General features: G+C 40.1%; 2 protein-coding genes across 3 annotated transcripts; one reads left to right on the forward strand and one right to left on the reverse strand.

Annotated features, from left to right (window-relative positions):
• Positions 1-36: 36 nt before the first annotated feature.
• Positions 37-4,690, reverse strand: LOC101164733 (serine/arginine-rich splicing factor 9). Of its 2 annotated transcripts, none has more exons than XM_023961173.1 (5): positions 4,566-4,690; positions 3,112-3,287; positions 2,770-2,948; positions 928-1,100; positions 37-846 (listed from the first exon to the last, which is right to left on the reverse strand). In XM_023961173.1, the coding sequence occupies exons 2-5, from the start codon at positions 3,267-3,269 to the stop codon at positions 625-627; spliced, it is 732 nt and encodes a 243-aa protein (XP_023816941.1). In that variant the 5' UTR covers positions 3,270-3,287; positions 4,566-4,690; the 3' UTR covers positions 37-624. The 2 variants fall into 2 exon arrangements, with proteins under 2 accessions (XP_023816941.1, XP_023816940.1); XM_023961172.1 differs by having other exon boundaries at positions 3,112-3,290; positions 4,566-4,689.
• A 2,483-nt stretch (positions 4,691-7,173) lies between these two features.
• LOC101165161 (proline dehydrogenase 1, mitochondrial) lies at positions 7,174-16,887 on the forward strand. The gene is made up of 14 exons (XM_004074780.3): positions 7,174-7,631; positions 7,730-7,938; positions 10,115-10,149; positions 10,603-10,752; positions 10,840-10,904; positions 11,037-11,153; positions 11,303-11,382; positions 11,894-11,975; positions 12,191-12,283; positions 12,570-12,716; positions 12,862-13,037; positions 13,130-13,228; positions 13,475-13,563; positions 15,375-16,887. Exons 1-14 carry the CDS (start codon positions 7,296-7,298, stop codon positions 15,563-15,565), a joined length of 1,869 nt encoding a protein of 622 aa, XP_004074828.1. The 5' UTR covers positions 7,174-7,295; the 3' UTR covers positions 15,566-16,887.
• The last annotated feature ends 16 nt before the right edge of the window (positions 16,888-16,903 follow it).

The following is a 16,903-nucleotide window of genomic DNA, read 5'->3' on the forward strand; positions in this document are numbered from 1 at the left end:
ACACTACAGGACAAAAATATTTCAAATCCAGAAAAATAGTTGTAAAAGTTTGGCTTTTATTCAATAAGAAAAAGCAAACATAGGATGCAAATATTTTTCACTCACTGGCCACCTTAGTTACAGGTTGAACTTTAAAGAAGTGAAGGAAAGAACACTCAATGTCACGCGAAAGTCTAACTATTTGTACAATAATCATTAGCTTCAGACATTCGGAGAATCACTAAGCCTCACAGCTACTGAAATGTGACACAAAGTGTAGTCAAAACCTGATATGACATTCAGTCTTGCAGCTGCTGTGCAACAGTTTCTGTCAATGCTGATGCTTGCCAATTTTGTTAAAAAAAAAAAAAAAAAAAGTTTTTTTAAAAAAACGGTTGTCAGTTAAAGTTCAAATTCAAAGTCAGCAATGCTTCTCGGAGATGACAGAAGAGTTTAAATGCAAACTTTTTTTTTGTTAAAGCTGTGGGGAAGCGCCAGTGACCGTGGAATGTTTGGGTTCTTTAATGATCGTATGTCCTGTGAGAACGCCTAACATCACAAAAGAGAGAAGAAAAAGAAAAAAGCAATAAAATGCTGAATTACAAAACAGTTACTCCAACTACATGAAAGAAAGAATGAGCCTTTTTATCTGTAATGGCGTGGCAGGGGGCTATGCTGAGGGGGGTGCCTCCTAGGGGGTGGGCTATGCCTCATGGCATGGCGCGGTGGTGACTGGTAGCGAGGAGGGGGGGAGCCTCTGTTGTAGAACGGAGGGGAATAGCGGCCTCTGGATCTGGAACGAGAGCGTGACCGAGCCCAGCTGGTCGCTCCTCTGTCCTCAAAGACACGGATGTAAGAGGTCTCCCCCTGTTAAGACCAACAGAAAAAATGATCAGTTCTCTATTATATGACCCAAAGTCAACACCCCAGCATGGACTGGCCAATCACCTGATGCGAACGAAACTCAGTGCGGTCCAGTCTGCGTAAAGCGTACTCCATGTCCTCCCTACGGAGAAATTCCACTACACCTTCTCCGTCTCGCTGGACATCTGCAAAACAAACATCTCCTGCTTCCCGCATGTGATCTTTCAGATCCTGCCAGCTCCCAGTTGGAGGCAACCCTGGAGCAGGAGAAAACATGTGACACGCTGTTCCTTCGAGTTACATAACAGCCTGAACAAATCTTTGTTTTTAAACAAACACAGACATCTTTTTGTTGTACAAACAGTAAAGAATGAAACTTTTCACCTCTAAGAACTTAAACTATCTGTAAAGACAGGTTAATATTTGAGGATCTTGCAGCACAACAAATGAGAAAAATGGTTATTTGCAAAAAAAAAAACACCACACAAAAAAAAACACTTTCATGTTACAGCTAAAAGTGTTTAAAAGTGTGTAACCCAGATGTTCATTAGTGAAGATTCCTATTCCTAAAACACAATTGTCAGATAACCAAAAAAGGGTAGACATATTCATAGACATACATGTTTAAAAATTAACACTTCTTGCCATAAAAAAAACAATGCTCAATAAAGTTCTATCATTCTGTAAATGTTTCCAGGTTCCGTTATAGTGTTCAGTTCTAAACCACCACCCCAATGTTAGACAATAATATATGGCTTTTAATGTATACTCTTAGTTAAGGTGTCTAACTAAACATGGAGAAAAACCTAGCAATTTTAATTAAAAAAACAGAAATTACACCTACCAGTTTCTACAACTGAAGTTGGGATTATTGAGCCAAAATGGCCGATGTTTTTCATAATATTAGAAGCAGACTTGACCACATCCTCAGTCAGCCGTGAGGGGAACCTTTTTTGCCTGACTCAAGATGGGCTTTACTAGTTCTCTTGTCCTCCAGTCCGCCATGAGACATGTCTCTGCGGGACATCCTACTAGTTCCCTTGTCCTTTAGTCCGCCATGAGAGAGAAACATCTGACTCCTGACATCCATGTCCTAGATCTTTGTCCTCCAATCCGCCAAGAGAAACATCTGTCTATGACTCATCACATCCAGCCACTAGTTATTGTGTCCTCCAGTCCGCCATGAGAGAAACATCTGTCTATGACTCATGATGTCCACTTACTCTTGTTCTCCAGGAAAGAGAACCACTTGCCTACATTTTATGACCTTCGTATTCTAGTTTGTTTGTCCTCCAGTCCGCCATGAGGGAGACACATCTGTCAATGAGGCATAATGTGGGTTCACTAGTTCTCTCATCTTCCAGAAGAAACACCTGCCCACGACTCCAACTAATGTGAGTGTCCTCTGATCCACCAGGAGAACAATTGTCTATGAGGTTCATTTAAAAGTTCTTTTGTTCTCCATGAGATAGAAAGAACTCTATGGTCTATGACATGTATTTACAAGATCCTTTGTCCTCCAGTCCGCCATGAGAAAGAACCATCTGTCTAGGGTGTTGATTTTAGTTTTGACTTACAGGACGAGGTAAACATCTACCTATGGGTCATGGCGTCCATTTACTAGCTCTCCCATCTTCTAGAGGAGATGAGTATCAGCCCACGAGTCATGGCGTCCATTTACTAGCTCGCTCATCTTCTGGAAGAGTAACATCTGGATATGACTCATGATGTCCATCTGCCAGTCCCCTTGTCTTCCAGTCCGCCATAAGAGAGAAACAAATCTGACAACAACTTGATCTATTTGTCCTCCAGTCCGCCAGGGGAAAGAGGGAAGAGTTTCTCACTGACTGCTCTGTTCCTATCAGTCCCACTGTACTCCAGGATATGTTGAAAGGTTTAAGGCCACGACTCATGGAATCCACCTACCAGTCACTATGACCCGGAATTCAGACCTTCGAGTTGGGGGTCCGAACCTTCCTCTTGGTCCTGCTCCACCTGGGCCCATTGGAGTGGGTTTACCACCAGTGGACCGAGGATACTCCACACGGAGTTTGGAGTTTCCATATACATATCCATTCCTTCCATATACAGCATCATCCGCATCCCTATGGGAAGAGAGTAAATACCTCCTTACCAAAGCTCACCTACTGGTCTTACGCTCCATCCGTTCCCTGCTGGCAGTTACTGGAGTATTAGAACCACAAAATGTAAGGTGTCCAACAAAGGGAATGTGACTCCACTTGCTGTAGAGCATCCGACAAAACTCACCGTGGATCTTCAAATCGGATGAAGGCAAAAGGAATAGTTCCTCTGTTATTCTTCAGTTCAATTTCACGAATTTTTCCATATTTAAAGAAGAGATCCTCAATGTCTCTCTCCTGGACGTCAATGGGAAGATTCCCGATATAGATGCGGCCATCAGTCATGGTGCTTGAGGGATGACGCTGCTGACACAGAATGGGGCACTTGCATTTTAAGATCAACTGTTGCTTTTTACTTGTGGGAGTGGACAGTCTTTAGATCCTCCACAGCAGTTCAGAAGGCAACAAATGTGGAGACCCCAAAGTCCAAATTGCAGCAGTAACTTCAAAGCACAAAATGAACAGCAGGAACACTAAACAAAAACCAAGAGCTCCTACAATACAAACACAACTGCGTTTTTAAAGTCCCACTCCGATCATATTTTGAGCCATTTCAAAAGCGTTGTCAGTGGGTTTTTTTAAATGATTGAGCTGTTTTAGCCAAAAAAAAACAAAAAAAAAACGGTCATTTTTCAAGACAGTTTCTGCAGAGCGGCAGGAGTTCAGCGTTGTGGGTGAGTAAGCCTGTCCTGACTTCCCATCATCCCTTTGTTTACACTCTTGCAAGCTCACAACTCCAAGCAAACATTACCGGTGCAAAAAAGGAAAAAAAGTATTGGACATATATAGGCGTACAGTTTTGAGCCAGAAGCCAGCTCAGCCAAAGAAAACAAAAATCTACATGGATCTAATTGTCTGCAAGTAGAATAAAGGTCTTACGTCACGACTACAACGTTTTGTAGTTTTGTTTTTTCCAACGGCATGTTTTCGTTTGCTCGTCTTTCACAACAATTTGAATACTCAGAAATCTAATCCAAATCTATTTTTTATGCCCTCTAATCAGGAGATACATGCTACAAGAAGAACGTGTTAAGCATTTCAGAGTGGGTCTTTAAATCCCTAAGCAGATGAGGGCGGAAATGTGTATAGGTAGATTTAAAATAATTATTTAAAAGACTAAATAACGAATTCTAAATATTCAAAACTATTTACAACCGGGTCGCTAATATAGTCTCAATGACACGAAAGAAAAAACGCCTCTGCTCAACAATGGCGACGGTCAATCTCAGGCAATCCGCGGCTGCACAGCTAACATTGGCTAACAAGGCCGCGTGCTTATGGTTTCGAAACTAAAGACGTGTTAAATAAGTATCCAGGCAACTAAAACTGGCATGGCATTATTTTTTTATTAACAGTGAATGGCTTTAAGATGCAAGTTCGCAAATGAAACAAATTTACAAACAATTCCAGCACAAGCTATCGTCTTTGTCCACCAAAACTAAGGTCAGCTATTCTTGCTAAAACTCAAGCTAGCGTTAGCATTTGAATGATGATGCTTCTATCTAGAGAGCTATACGTAAGGAAAAAATATAAAGCCACACGAAAGACAACAAAACATGTAGAATTCAGGTGCAAAATTACCTTTCTAAATAGTTAATGGCGTTTTTTGGTATAGATTTTACTCTAACAACAGAAGACGGCGCTGCTCCTATTCGAGCGAATTAATTTCTTCTTCTACTCTTTTTCTGCATTTTCTGATTTGAAAAAGAAGCATCACTGACACCTGGCGTTGGGGTTTAATAGTGACACAGCTTGGAAATGATTCACTATGTAATAAGAATAAAATAAAATAAAATAAAATACAACGTGCCCTATAATTTTGCTGCAATGAAATTGAAACTTTAGTGTTTTGGTTTTTATAAATTGCAAAGGTGCTACGAAAATTGACACCAATTCTAATTGGGTTTAAAAAAAGATTATTAAACATATTTGAATTGATCAAACATGACCAAAACCTGTAGTACTCATAAAAATATCACCATAGAGTATTATACAAAAGTTAAGCTTAAGCTCTTCACATTTAATGAAAAAGAAAAAACACTTTGTAAACTAAAAAAAAGCTGTTTAAAATATGAAATTTAAAATATAAACTTATGTATAGTTTTATAACAACACTACAGGGAATTTGTACAACAATGGAAAAAAACTGTTGCTACTGTTAAATAGTCTGTAGCTCACTGCTCACCTCAGGGGATGGTTCAAAATGCAGAGAAGAATTTTCCCATATTGGGATAAATACAGTATCAATTATTATTATTAATATTATTAATAAAAAAAGGGTGAAAAGTGAGCATGTTGTCTTTGTTGTGCATATAAACACTTGGGGTAAAAAAAAAGGACAATCTTTGTCAAATGGGGATAACTTTAGAAAAAAATTGATCAAAACGATATCTTTATTTTGCATGTGAATGTTTATTCGAAGAACTTTTTACAGTCTAGTCAGCTGTGATATTAGCTACGTGCAATAAGCCAAGTCTGCAGCTTAGGGCGAAAAATTTTTTATTGTTGTAATGAACGAATGTGTGCAAATGTTTGTGAGTTTATGATGGCGTGATGTGTACAAATTGTTTCATCAAAATAAATTTATCGAAAAAAACAAATACAAATTTCAAAAAATGTTACCACAGGTAATAAAAAAAATAAAAGAAATTTTAGTGACATCCTACATGTTTAACCTTTATGGCATCTCTGTGTGGTAGCATAATTCTTTTTAGCTAAAATTTGAAGGAATATCCAGCAAGATTCTGGAAATCTATTACCTGTCTATGGTGGCCAGCACCTTATTCTCCTCTGTGGTCTGCTGGGGAAGCAGCATGGCAGACAGTGACGCCAATAGACTGAAAAAACTGATCAGAAAGGCGGGTTCTGTCATTGGCTGCAAACAGGAAACACTTAAAGCAGTGGTGGAGAGGAGGTCACTGAACAAGCTTTTATCCATCATGGACAACCCAGAAATTTCTCTCCACCCTGCTCTGGACAAACAGCGGAGCTCCTTCTCTAAGAGGCCGAGACATTTCTGCTCAAACACTGTCTGATACCAGAAATCCTTCCTACCCAATACGATAACACAAAAAACTCACAGTGTAACAGAGAACTTTTGCACATTTTTGCCTGTACTGTTTGTAAATGGTTTTTAAATTATACCACCTTATTTTTTTAACAATTATTTTGTTTTTATGTAATTTTTTTTTAAGATTACAATGCTACTGTAACGCACAAATTTCCCACGTGTGGGATCAATAAAGTACTTCTGATTCTGAATTTTATCAGAACAAAATACTAAATGTATTTTGCTAAGTTTGTCTTATTTGCTATTTCTTCACATGTAATCATTAAAATTAACGTTTTTAGATATCTGTCTTTTACTGTAAGTCTAAAAAGTTGGGGTGCAGCAATCCATTTTTATCCACGATTCAATTTATGTCATAATTTGTGGTTTAGGATCCGATTCATAGGCAGTTCATTTTGAACAATCTGATTCAATTACTTAAAATGGATCCAGGACATCTTTAGCCAAAAATTAAACCAGTGTGACTCAGAGTTAAATACTACTGAACAGTGCAGGTGCAGTTTTCCAGATTTCTTGTATTTCTTACAAGATAAGTATATATAAATTTAATATTTGTACAAACAAGCAAGTAAACAAGAATGAATGGCAAATCCATTCACATTTTAGTTCATAAGGTTCAGCCCATTGTTGTTTTTCCACATAAAGATAATTCCAACAGAACATTATTAGAACATTCTATTCTGTCATTCATTCTGATCTTTGCAAAATTTAAAGGGTTCCCACACATTGGATTGTCATGATGGCCTGATCAGTTTTTGGTCGTTTTTACGTGATGGTAAAGCCAACAATCCAAATGATATTTTCCAAGATCGATTATAGATAGATATTTTCATTTTGAAACTATTTCTATAAAGGTATAAGTTGATTTGATATGATTTGATTTCATTTGATTCGATAAACAACTTGCCTCAGCAGATAAATTTAAAAAAAAAGCAACCTTTGTGTTTTGTTTTTGCATGTCACAACCATTGTAGAATATATTTTATAAAGATGAAAATTTTATGTGAAATTTAAATTCTATTCTATTCTATTCTATTCTCGTTTGTAATTTCCCGTGAGTCTGAAGCAGTCTCAACCGGCGCGTGCTAAAACATGTGAGGCCCCGCCTCCCTGTGAGGGAGGATGACAGGCAGCCATTCCAAAGGCGCGCGCGCTCAATACCCGTCACCACAGCAGCTGCCGTCAGAGGGTCCCCTCGTGTACTTTTAAAGGACTTCTGCGTTCACACAGAGACAGAAACCATGTCGTACTCCACGTTTGTCGCATCTCTCGCGCGGGCAAACTCCAGGAACCTAAGGAACTTTGCCGTTCCACCTGCAAGATGTCGGTCGACGGTCGCATCCCCGAAACGACAGGAAGAGAAGGAGCGGATGGAGGAGTGCCCCGTGGTGGAGGCTCAGCCGGTCGAGCTGATCAGCCAGACGAAAAATGTCCCAAACGCGCAGGCGAAGAGCATTCACATCGACTTCGACAACACACAGGAAGCCTACAAAAGCAAGAAGAACATCGAATTGCTCAGGAGCCTGCTGGTCTTCAAGCTCTGCACCTTTGATGTTCTGGTTGAGAGAAACAAGGAGGTGAGTCTAGAAGTCATCCAAACTTGAAGAAATGAACACAATAAAGCTTCCCGCATCCTCAAAATCTTGATTTATTTGTTACGTAACTCCCTTCCTAGTTGATGGCGCTGAGTAAGAAGCTGCTGGGTCAGCGCATGTTCGAGAAGCTCATGAAGATGACCTTCTACGGGCAGTTTGTGGCCGGTGAGGACCACAACGCCATCAAGCCTCTGATCCAGAAGAACCAGGCGTTTGGCGTGGGGGCCGTGCTGGATTACAGCGTAGAGGAAGACCTGACCCAGGAGGAGGCTGAGAAAAAGGAAATGGAGTGAGTTAAGGCTAATAAACAATAATTTATACTGTTTTTTTGGTTTTCATAATAAAATTCTTACTTTTCTGTACTATGATGTCAGTTTATGGTGTTTTTCACATCAAATTCACGTGAATCATTTCCTATTTCCTCATAAAATGGCCATAAACCAAACAAGTAGTTAAATGTTCTCCTGTCAGGTTGCCAAATTGTTCCAGTTGTCCATTGGTCAGTCTGGACAGACCCCTCTCCTCTGATTGGCTGAGCTGGGGACGGGCTTGAGGTGTGCAGGGCATGAATAATTATAGTGCATGTTTATGAAAATGCACTCACTTGTATAGTTATAAAACTGCCCTACTCATGTGACAATTAGCTCTGCAGTTACAACATAACTAGGGCAACAAGATCCTGTCTTTTCTGTAACACATATTGTTTTATTATTATCATATTAACTGTTTTGTTTTAGAAAAAAAAACATTTTTAAATGAATCCATAATGGCAAGGCAAGGCAAGTTTATTTGTATAGCACAATTCGTACACAAAGTAATTCAAGGTGCTTCACAAAACAGAAAAGTGCATTAAAATCACAATACATCATAGAAATAATCAACATAAAATTTACTTTAAAAGAAAAGGGAGAAAAAAAAAGATTTAAAAAGAAAGGAAGGAAAGAAAGGTGCAGATAGGACCTTTCAGTCATATACACGGCTAAACAGAAATGTTTTAAGTCTAGATTTGAACATGAACACAGAAGAGGCCTGTCTTACGACTTCAGGGAGGCTGTTCCAGATTTTAGCTGCAGAATATTGAAACGCTGATTCCCCTTGTTTAGTTCTGACTCTGGGAATCAACAGGAGGCCGGTCCCTGAGGTCCTCAGAGTACGAGATGGTTCATATGGCACTAACATGTCAGAGATGTACTTTGGTGCGTGGCCATGGAGACACTTGTATACAAGCAGAGCTGCTTTGAAGTCTATTCTTTGAGGTACAGGGAGCCAGTGCAAAGACCTGAGCACAGGACTAATGTGATCATACTTCCTGGTTTTGGTCAGGACTCGAGCAGCAGCATTCTGGATGTACTGAAGCTGTTTTACAGCTCGTTTGGACAGGCCGGTGAGCAGGCCGTTACAGTAGTCTAACCTACTGGAGACAAATGCATGGATAAGTATCTCCAGGTCTCGCTTTGAGATTATGTTTTTGATTTTGGCAATGTTTTTCAGGTGGTAAAATGCCGCTGATGTTACTGACTTGATATGGCTGTTAAAGTTCAGGTCAGAGTCCATGATTACCCCTAGATTTCTGACTTGATTTGAGGGTTTGAGAGACAGAGAAGGAAGGTAGCTGCTGACACTTTCTCTTTGTTTCTGTGGGCCAAAAACAATAACTTCGGTCTTGTCTGAGTTTAGCTGGAGAAAGTTGTTCTGCATCCACGCGCTGATCTGTTGGAGGCAGTGGTTGAGAGAATCCACCGGCCCATATTCACCTGTTGTCAGTGACACATAGATCTGAGTATCATCTGCATAGTTGTGATAAGATATGTTATTACTGCGTATTAACTGCCCTAGTGGCAGCATGTAGAGGTTGAACAGAAGGGGTCCCAGGATCGATCCCTGAGGCACACCACAAGTCAAGCCCATGTAGTCTGAGACACAACTCCCAATTTCAACAAAATATTTCTTGTCTTCTAGATAAGACTTGAGCCAACTTAGGGCAGATCCAGAGATGCCAACCCAGTCTTGGAGTCTGTGCAAAAGGATCCCATGATCAACAGTATCAAAGGCAGCGCTCAGGTCTAGCAGGATTAAGACAGAGACTTTTCCATCATCAGTGTTCAGGCGGATGTCATTGGTTACCTTGATAAGAGCAGTTTCTGTGCTATGATGGGGTCTAAAACCTGACTGGAAAACATCAAACGAATTGTTTAATAAGAGAAAGTCAGTGAGCTGTTGGTAGACAACTTTTTCAAGGACTTTTCCTAAAAATGGCAGATTAGAGATAGGTCTGTAATTATTCAGTACAGTGGGATCAAGACCGCTCTTTTTCAGGAGGGGTTTAATGACTGCAGTTTTTAAGGCCTCTGGAAATATTCCAGATTGAAGAGACATGTTAACTATTTTTAATGATATGAGGATTATATGAAAAAGTCAACTGAAACTGTATTCCCACCCTGATACTCATTTGTCATTTTTTTCAGTTCCTGTGTTTCTGAGGCGGAAAAAGAAAGCCCAGGTATGTGTACTTTCCAAAAGGGGGCTGAAAAAAAACGACATATTTTTATGTTCACGTGCTATATGAAACGATAGCTGCTTTTAAAGGTGGTTGGCCAAGTTTTTAGGCTTCGATTCAGTTGCATAAACTTGCCTCTATAGTGCAGATCTACCCTGCCGCATGAGGGGTGGTATTTTGGTTCGTCACACAACCCTAGCATCTGACTGGCTTGAGCTGGATCTCACAGGCTTTGAAATGACACAGGCAGCTGTCATGATGACCTGTAGCTGCATTTGTGTGGAGGGGTTATGTGTCTAGATCCCAGTTATCACATGTGTTGAAAAATTGCACATTTTTTGCAATCTCTCTGTAAATTTCATGCGGAGCCATTTGTATGACACAGACTTACAATCGAGAGAAGGAAAAATGTCAATTTATGACAGCAAACATGTTGAATTTAGTTCTTGTGTTTAGGTGCTGATCACCGTGAGAAGAAATACAAAGCTCACCGTCAGTTTGGAGACAGACGAGGCGGAGTTATCAGCGCTCGGACCTACTTTTATGCAGATGAAGCAAAATGTGACAAGCAGATGGAGACCTTCATTAACTGCATTAAAGCTTCCAGTAAGTTGCTTTCCCAGTAAACAAATAAGTACTTTTGTCCGGCGTTATTTTGTCAGTAAAAACAGTAGAGCTTGTCCTAAATGTCAGGTGGTGCTTCCAATGATGGGTTTTCTGCGATCAAGCTTACGGCTCTCGGACGGCCACAATTTCTTGTAAGTCAGAACTAAAATTCAATTATTAATTGTTTGTTAGAAGGTACAGATGTTGTTGTCGTCACACAAGTATCACTGCACTACCGCCCAAACAAACTTGTTGATATTTGCTTTTTTTTGCTGTTGTTTTAGCTCCAGTTTTCAGAGGTTCTGGTTAAATGGAGGCAATTCTTTAACTACCTTGCAGCACAACAGGGAAAATCTGACATGTGTGTTTTGGAGCAAAAGCTGGAACTGGAGCAGCTGAAGGTATGTCAGGTTTCATGTTCACACGTGTTCAGCTCTGTCTCTCTCTCTTCTCATTTTTTATATATATTTAAATTTGGGCTCCTGTTGGGCTCCTGAGCTTCAAATACATAAATGTATACTAATTTAATTGTCACATTGGGTTTTTGTAGGAAAACTTGGCTCAACTTGGCGTTGGAGCCAAAGACGACATTGAAAACTGGTTTACGGGGGAGAAGCTGGGCCTGTCGGGGTAAGACCTGTCACTCAGCACGTGTCATTTTACTTTTAGTGCCAGTATTTGGAAGGGACCCCTGACTTCCCTTCTAACGGGTGACACCACTCAAGACTCATCTGGCTCCAGTTCGGTTTGGTTTCAAGTTCCCCCTCAAAATACGCTGCTGAACTGTTATTAAGTTAAACGTTTAGTCAGCAGAAACCAGATGACAAAACCAAATCCTCAGGACACTGGATAACGTTACATCACCGTCATATGTCCACTTTCTGAATCCGCTGAATCCTTTTTTGGGGTCACAGGGGTTGCTAGAGCCGTTGGGCAAAGGCGGGGTCACCCTGAACTGGTTATCAGTCTGCAGGGCCACATGCACACCTAAGAGACCATTTAAAGTCAGCATCATCATCATGATTAATCACCATCAAATATAATTCACTGTTGGGATTGGAAATGGGTTAAAAGACATGACAGAGGAACAGTAAACATCCAAAAACTCTCACTAATTTGCTGCATTCTTCACGTTTTGTAGAGCTATTGATCTGCTGGACTGGAACAGCTTGATAAATGACACAACAAAAATCTCCAACCTTCTTATGATACCAAATCTTGAGGTGAGTAAACCGAATTTTGACCTTCTGATTCAACTTGGGGAAAATAATGTAAAAGTTTGACTGTTCACACTTGGTAATAAACCGAAAAATAAATAATCTTTGCAGTTCAATCTCGACAATCTTTACTTTGTAAAATTTGGCTGCGGGTTTCTTTCTGATAAAAATGCAGTTGGTAATCTGGGATATACTTGTTTTTGTTGAATTTATGTATGCAGACCGGCCACCTGGAGCCTTTGCTGAACAAGTTCACTGCTGAGGAGGAGAGTCAGATGAAGAGAATGCTGCAGAGAGTAGACGTTCTGGCAAAGGTGAGGTTTCAAATTCAAATGAATTAAAATTCAAATAAATTCACGATATAATAATTTAAATGAAAACTTTATTTAAAATAGTGTTTTTAAAGCACTTTTGTTTGTTTACATATACAGTTACTTTGAAAAATTGTGATAACAATAAACTATGAGGGGATTTTTTGTTTTGTTTTCGTGTCATAAATCTTACAGGTTTCACGTTTTTCTCCCAATAATGCTCCCTATTTGTATTTTTCTAAAAATTGATTTATCTAAAAACCAAAAACACATTTTTGGTTTCATCCAGCATGCTGTGGCGAATGGAGTGCGGTTAATGGTGGATGCAGAACAGACGTACTTCCAGCCGGCTATTAGTCGGCTGACGCTGGAGATGCAGCGGAAATTCAACCGGGAAAAGCCGGTGATTTTCAACACCTACCAATGCTACCTAAAGGTGAGGCAACGGAACAACAACGGCTGTTAGTTTGAGCTACCAACCCCAATTTGCTGCCAAAGTAGAAGAAAATAGTGACAATTTGGAAAAAGACATTCAAAACCTATAAAAATACGATGTTCTTTTTATTGTTTGTGCTGTTTAGGAAGCCTACAACAACGTCACTCTGGATGTGGAGCTGTCTCGGAGGGAAGGCTGGTATTTCGGTGCAAAACTGGTCCGTGGAGCTTACATGTACCAAGAGCGAGCCAGGGCACAGGAAATTGGCTACGAAGATCCAATAAACCCAGACTATGAAGCTACTAACAGGATGTATCACAAGTATGTCTAGAATTTTATTTTTTATTAGAGTCCCTCATGCTTTTACCAAAAATCGTCTTGAATCCCCAACGTCCGTCCTTTTGTTTTTCCAGGTGTTTGGATTATGTGCTGGAAGAGATTGAGCACAACAGGAAGGCTAATGTCATGGTGGCAACGCACAATGAGGACACAGTGAAGTTCACTCTGGAAAAGTATGGGGCATTTGAGCACGTTTAAACGCTGGTCGAATTGAATGCATGTGAATGCTTTAAGTCCAGATTTAGTTTATTCACATACAAGCTCTCATTCATAAGGATTACTTCATGTGGAGTTTCAGCATCCCTCTAAGCCCTGGGTAAAGGGGGTTATGGGTTGAAACTGCCACATTAGGGCAGAATACTACACTCTGCTGTTGATTAGATAACAGTTCTGAACTCTAATGTCTCTGTATTTTTCAGGATGAATGAAATGGCCCTCTCCCCCACCGAGAATAAAGTTTACTTTGGACAGCTGCTCGGGATGTGTGACCAGATCAGCTTCCCGCTAGGTGCGTTGCCCTCATCTCTGCCAATGAAAGCCAAGTTTGTTACAAAATCGCTGTAGTTGACGTCACACGGTCACGTGGCTCCAAAAAGTTGACGAAAGTGCACTCCGCAAACATCAGCGGTCAGAACTGACCGGCTGCCACCAGCTCAGCTGCTGACCTTAGAAATGTTCTCCGCCGCTTGCGGCTATGCAATGAGCAAACACTGTCTCTTAGACTGGACGTCAGGTCGACTGAGGATGGGAGCGTGGCGTGAATCCGAAATTTGTGTCATCTGTGTCATGGTGTGCGGTGTGTTTAGGAACAGAGAGAAAGACAACGTCATGCAGGCCGACAGAACTGCGGAGGCGGCAACCTTGATGAAGTGCAGGGAAGATGAGGGGGACGGCATGGAGCAGAAAAAACTGCTAATGATAACAGGCCACTGTTTACCAGGCTCATACACACAACTATATGGCAAAACATTGAGAAAAGATCATGGTGTACTGTTACGCCCCCACCAGGCTCTGCTGTGGAGGCACCCAAATGAGTACAAAAAAGTAAAGAACTGGAGATAAATCATGGATTTATTAAACTACAGAATCTGGGAAAACCATAACTTCAGGGAGAGCCAAGGCCAACACAACCACCCAAAACACCCCCAGATAATAAAAATGAAAAGAACATCGACTTCCCTCAAATCCTACAAAATAAAAATCTTGGATTTGGAATTGATCTATTTCAAGGAATTATAGAAGACAAATTATATACATACATACTTATATCTAACTTTTGATGATTAGCCATGATTTGATTGGAAAAAAAAAAGGTAAAAGTGAAAGACATATCAAATCAGATCAAGCTTTATTTGTAAAAAAAAAAGTGTGTTTCATTCCACACAGCTCAAAGCACTTTAATGTTAAAAACGAGAAGACAAACATAATAAAAAGGAAAATTCTATAGCAGAAGCCAGCTTAGCCACAGGAGCATTGCCACAGCGCCCACCCAAATCGAGACACAACGGGGTCCACTTACAGCTGTGAGGCTGCAATGCAACACAGTAACATCCCCGGACCAAACTGTCCGCACTCGCACAAATGATCCCTATAGGAGAAAACTGGGGTTAATTTTATTAAAAGAAGAAAGTTAACTTTAGATTCGATTAGTGTGAAGCGGCTGGGATGAGGGCCAGCACCGCTAACTCTGAGGCCATGGTTCTTGGCCAGAGGAAGGTAGTTTGCCCTCTCTGGCTGGGTGGAGTGCTGCTGCCCCAGGGGGAGGAGGTTAAATATTTCTGGCTTCACCACAGAGCCTGAGTACACAAGAACAGGAAGAGACAAGAAATATTGAATTTGGAGCCATAGTTACATTGTGCTGCAATTGCTTTAACAAACCGCTGTTAAAACTCATCATCCTGGTTTACAGTCAGTGTGTCAAAGACATTCAATTGATTATGTTGTCATGCTGTCATTTTTAAATGTTTCTGTTATATCCGTTTCACGGTCAGTTATTAAAGTACTGTATATTTTAAAAATTCTTTGCCTAATAGCCTCATAATCATCCAGCAAGTCAACTCTGGCAGGTTTTATTGTAATTTACAGCTAGAATCTAATGTTAGTACTATGTTATAAATTGTTATAGATGGCTTCCTTTCCAGGCAGGGCATAAAATATTATTTTCTTCTTCTTCTTCTTCCTCAATATTATTTCCTGGATATAAAAATGTGATATTTTTAAGCATAAAATAGAGCTGAAATTAAAGCTCATTGTGGGACATTACTCTGAATAGATACTTGGGGGAGACATTGAACAATTTTGCTCTTCTGTTAAAAACAGGTCAAGCGGGTTTTCCTGTGTACAAGTACGTCCCATACGGCCCCGTCAATGAGGTGATCCCGTACCTGTCCCGGCGTGCTCAAGAGAACCGCGGCTTCATGAAGGGATCTCAGCGAGAGCGCAGCCTGCTGTGGAAGGAGGTGAAGCGCAGGCTGCTCTCCGGACAGGTCCTCTATAAGCCTGTTTACTGAAGGACAAGCTCGGGACGTACCGACAATCTGCATTCCACCATATGATGTGTACCATTAGCTGCTGTTTGTACACTAAGGGTAGCGACTGAGAGGAGACACAGGACTGCTTTATGGGAAGAGACTAGTTTGGCTTTTTACAAAGCTGCTCCAGCAAAACACCCATCAATTTACAGTGAAATATTTCAATAGGAGTCTAATTTGTTCATTTTAATTAGTCAATAATACAAATCAGATAAATAAAAGCTTCTATTTAATAGGCATACTTTTAATGTCTTCACTCTATGGGGTGGAACAGGTGAAAAGGTTTCTTGCAAAAGTCCAAAAAGTGGTTTAATAGAGATATTAGATTTTTTTGACAGGGTTAGTTTAGTTGTTTTTAGTTTTAATATGCAGAGAGTTCGCTGCTCCCTAAAGTGCCTTCTTGATATTTAACTGTTTTTGTGAAAACAATCACTTGTTTATTAGGTTGGGTTTTCATTTTTTTCTGCATAAACAGCACTCCAATGTCCTTGTACATTTTTCATTAGGATGGAAATTGCTCGTTTAAGATTCACTCATTTTTATCCGTAGAGACACGTTTGTCAGTGTTTTGAATGCATCTTCTCGATATGTCACATAAAGACGTCAATTAATGTTTGTTTTAGATTTTAAAGTATTTTGTGTAGTTCGACTTATTTCTTTTTAAGAATGACCATTTCCAATAAACGTGCACATTTGAAAAACTGAAGCCCCAAATGATTTACTTTTAAAGTGCCAATGTTTTTGCACATTACTGAGTTAATGAACTGTAAACTTTGGAACTGCTCAATTAGCTGTACCTGTAGTGTATTTTCTTTTTTCTTTTCTTGGAAAGAATCAACTGGAGCAATTTCGATGAATCCATTTCAGGAAGCATTAACGCTCCATTTCTTGGCACGTGCTGGATGGAGCTACAGCTGCAGTATTCTGTGAATTCCAGAACGCCCTCCAGTTACCAAAACCAACCATTCAAATCACGCAAGTGAGTTTCTTGGAAGCGTGACCTGAGCCTCTCTGAATGTAGCATTTTGTTCCAGTGCAGGTGAAACAGTCAGTGGCTTTGCTTTTGAGGTGTCTCCTGGTATGGGTGTGTCTGATCTGTTGTTTGACAAACTCCTTTCTAATGTGGAAGTTGTGCCATGAATGGCTGGTTTAACTGAATGGGATCAAAAAATGGGATCTGGGGAAATTTTTGTGCTAAAATCCCAAAGGTGGTGTTATGTTCCTTGCAGCATTTAAGGCCTTGTTTAAAAGAAAAGTGTTCTTTTTGTAGATAATCTAATAAAAGATGTATAAAAACCCTGTAGGGTTTTTGTTCTC

This window comes from Oryzias latipes, chromosome 12, assembly GCF_002234675.1.
Source record: "Oryzias latipes chromosome 12, ASM223467v1".
Taxonomy (NCBI): Eukaryota; Metazoa; Chordata; class Actinopteri; order Beloniformes; family Adrianichthyidae; genus Oryzias; species Oryzias latipes.

Bases quoted from the DNA above. Each gene is read 5' to 3' on its own strand.
- LOC101164733 (XM_023961173.1), bottom strand. From the start codon at position 3,269: ATGACTGATGGCCGCATCTATATCGGGAATCTTCCCATTGACGTCCAG. The intron at 2,949-3,111 runs GTGAGTTTTGTC...CTCTTCCCATAG, and splicing joins ATCCGATTTGAAGATCCACG to GGATGCGGATGATGCTGTAT. The intron at 1,101-2,769 runs GTAGGTGGATTC...CTCCTGCTCCAG, and splicing joins ATTCCGGGTCATAGTGACTG to GGTTGCCTCCAACTGGGAGC.
- LOC101165161 (XM_004074780.3), top strand. From the start codon at position 7,296: ATGTCGTACTCCACGTTTGTCGCATCTCTCGCGCGGGCAAACTCCAGG. The intron at 11,383-11,893 runs GTAAGACCTGTC...CACGTTTTGTAG, and splicing joins GAGAAGCTGGGCCTGTCGGG to AGCTATTGATCTGCTGGACT. The intron at 13,229-13,474 runs GTATGGGGCATT...TGTATTTTTCAG, and splicing joins GTGAAGTTCACTCTGGAAAA to GATGAATGAAATGGCCCTCT.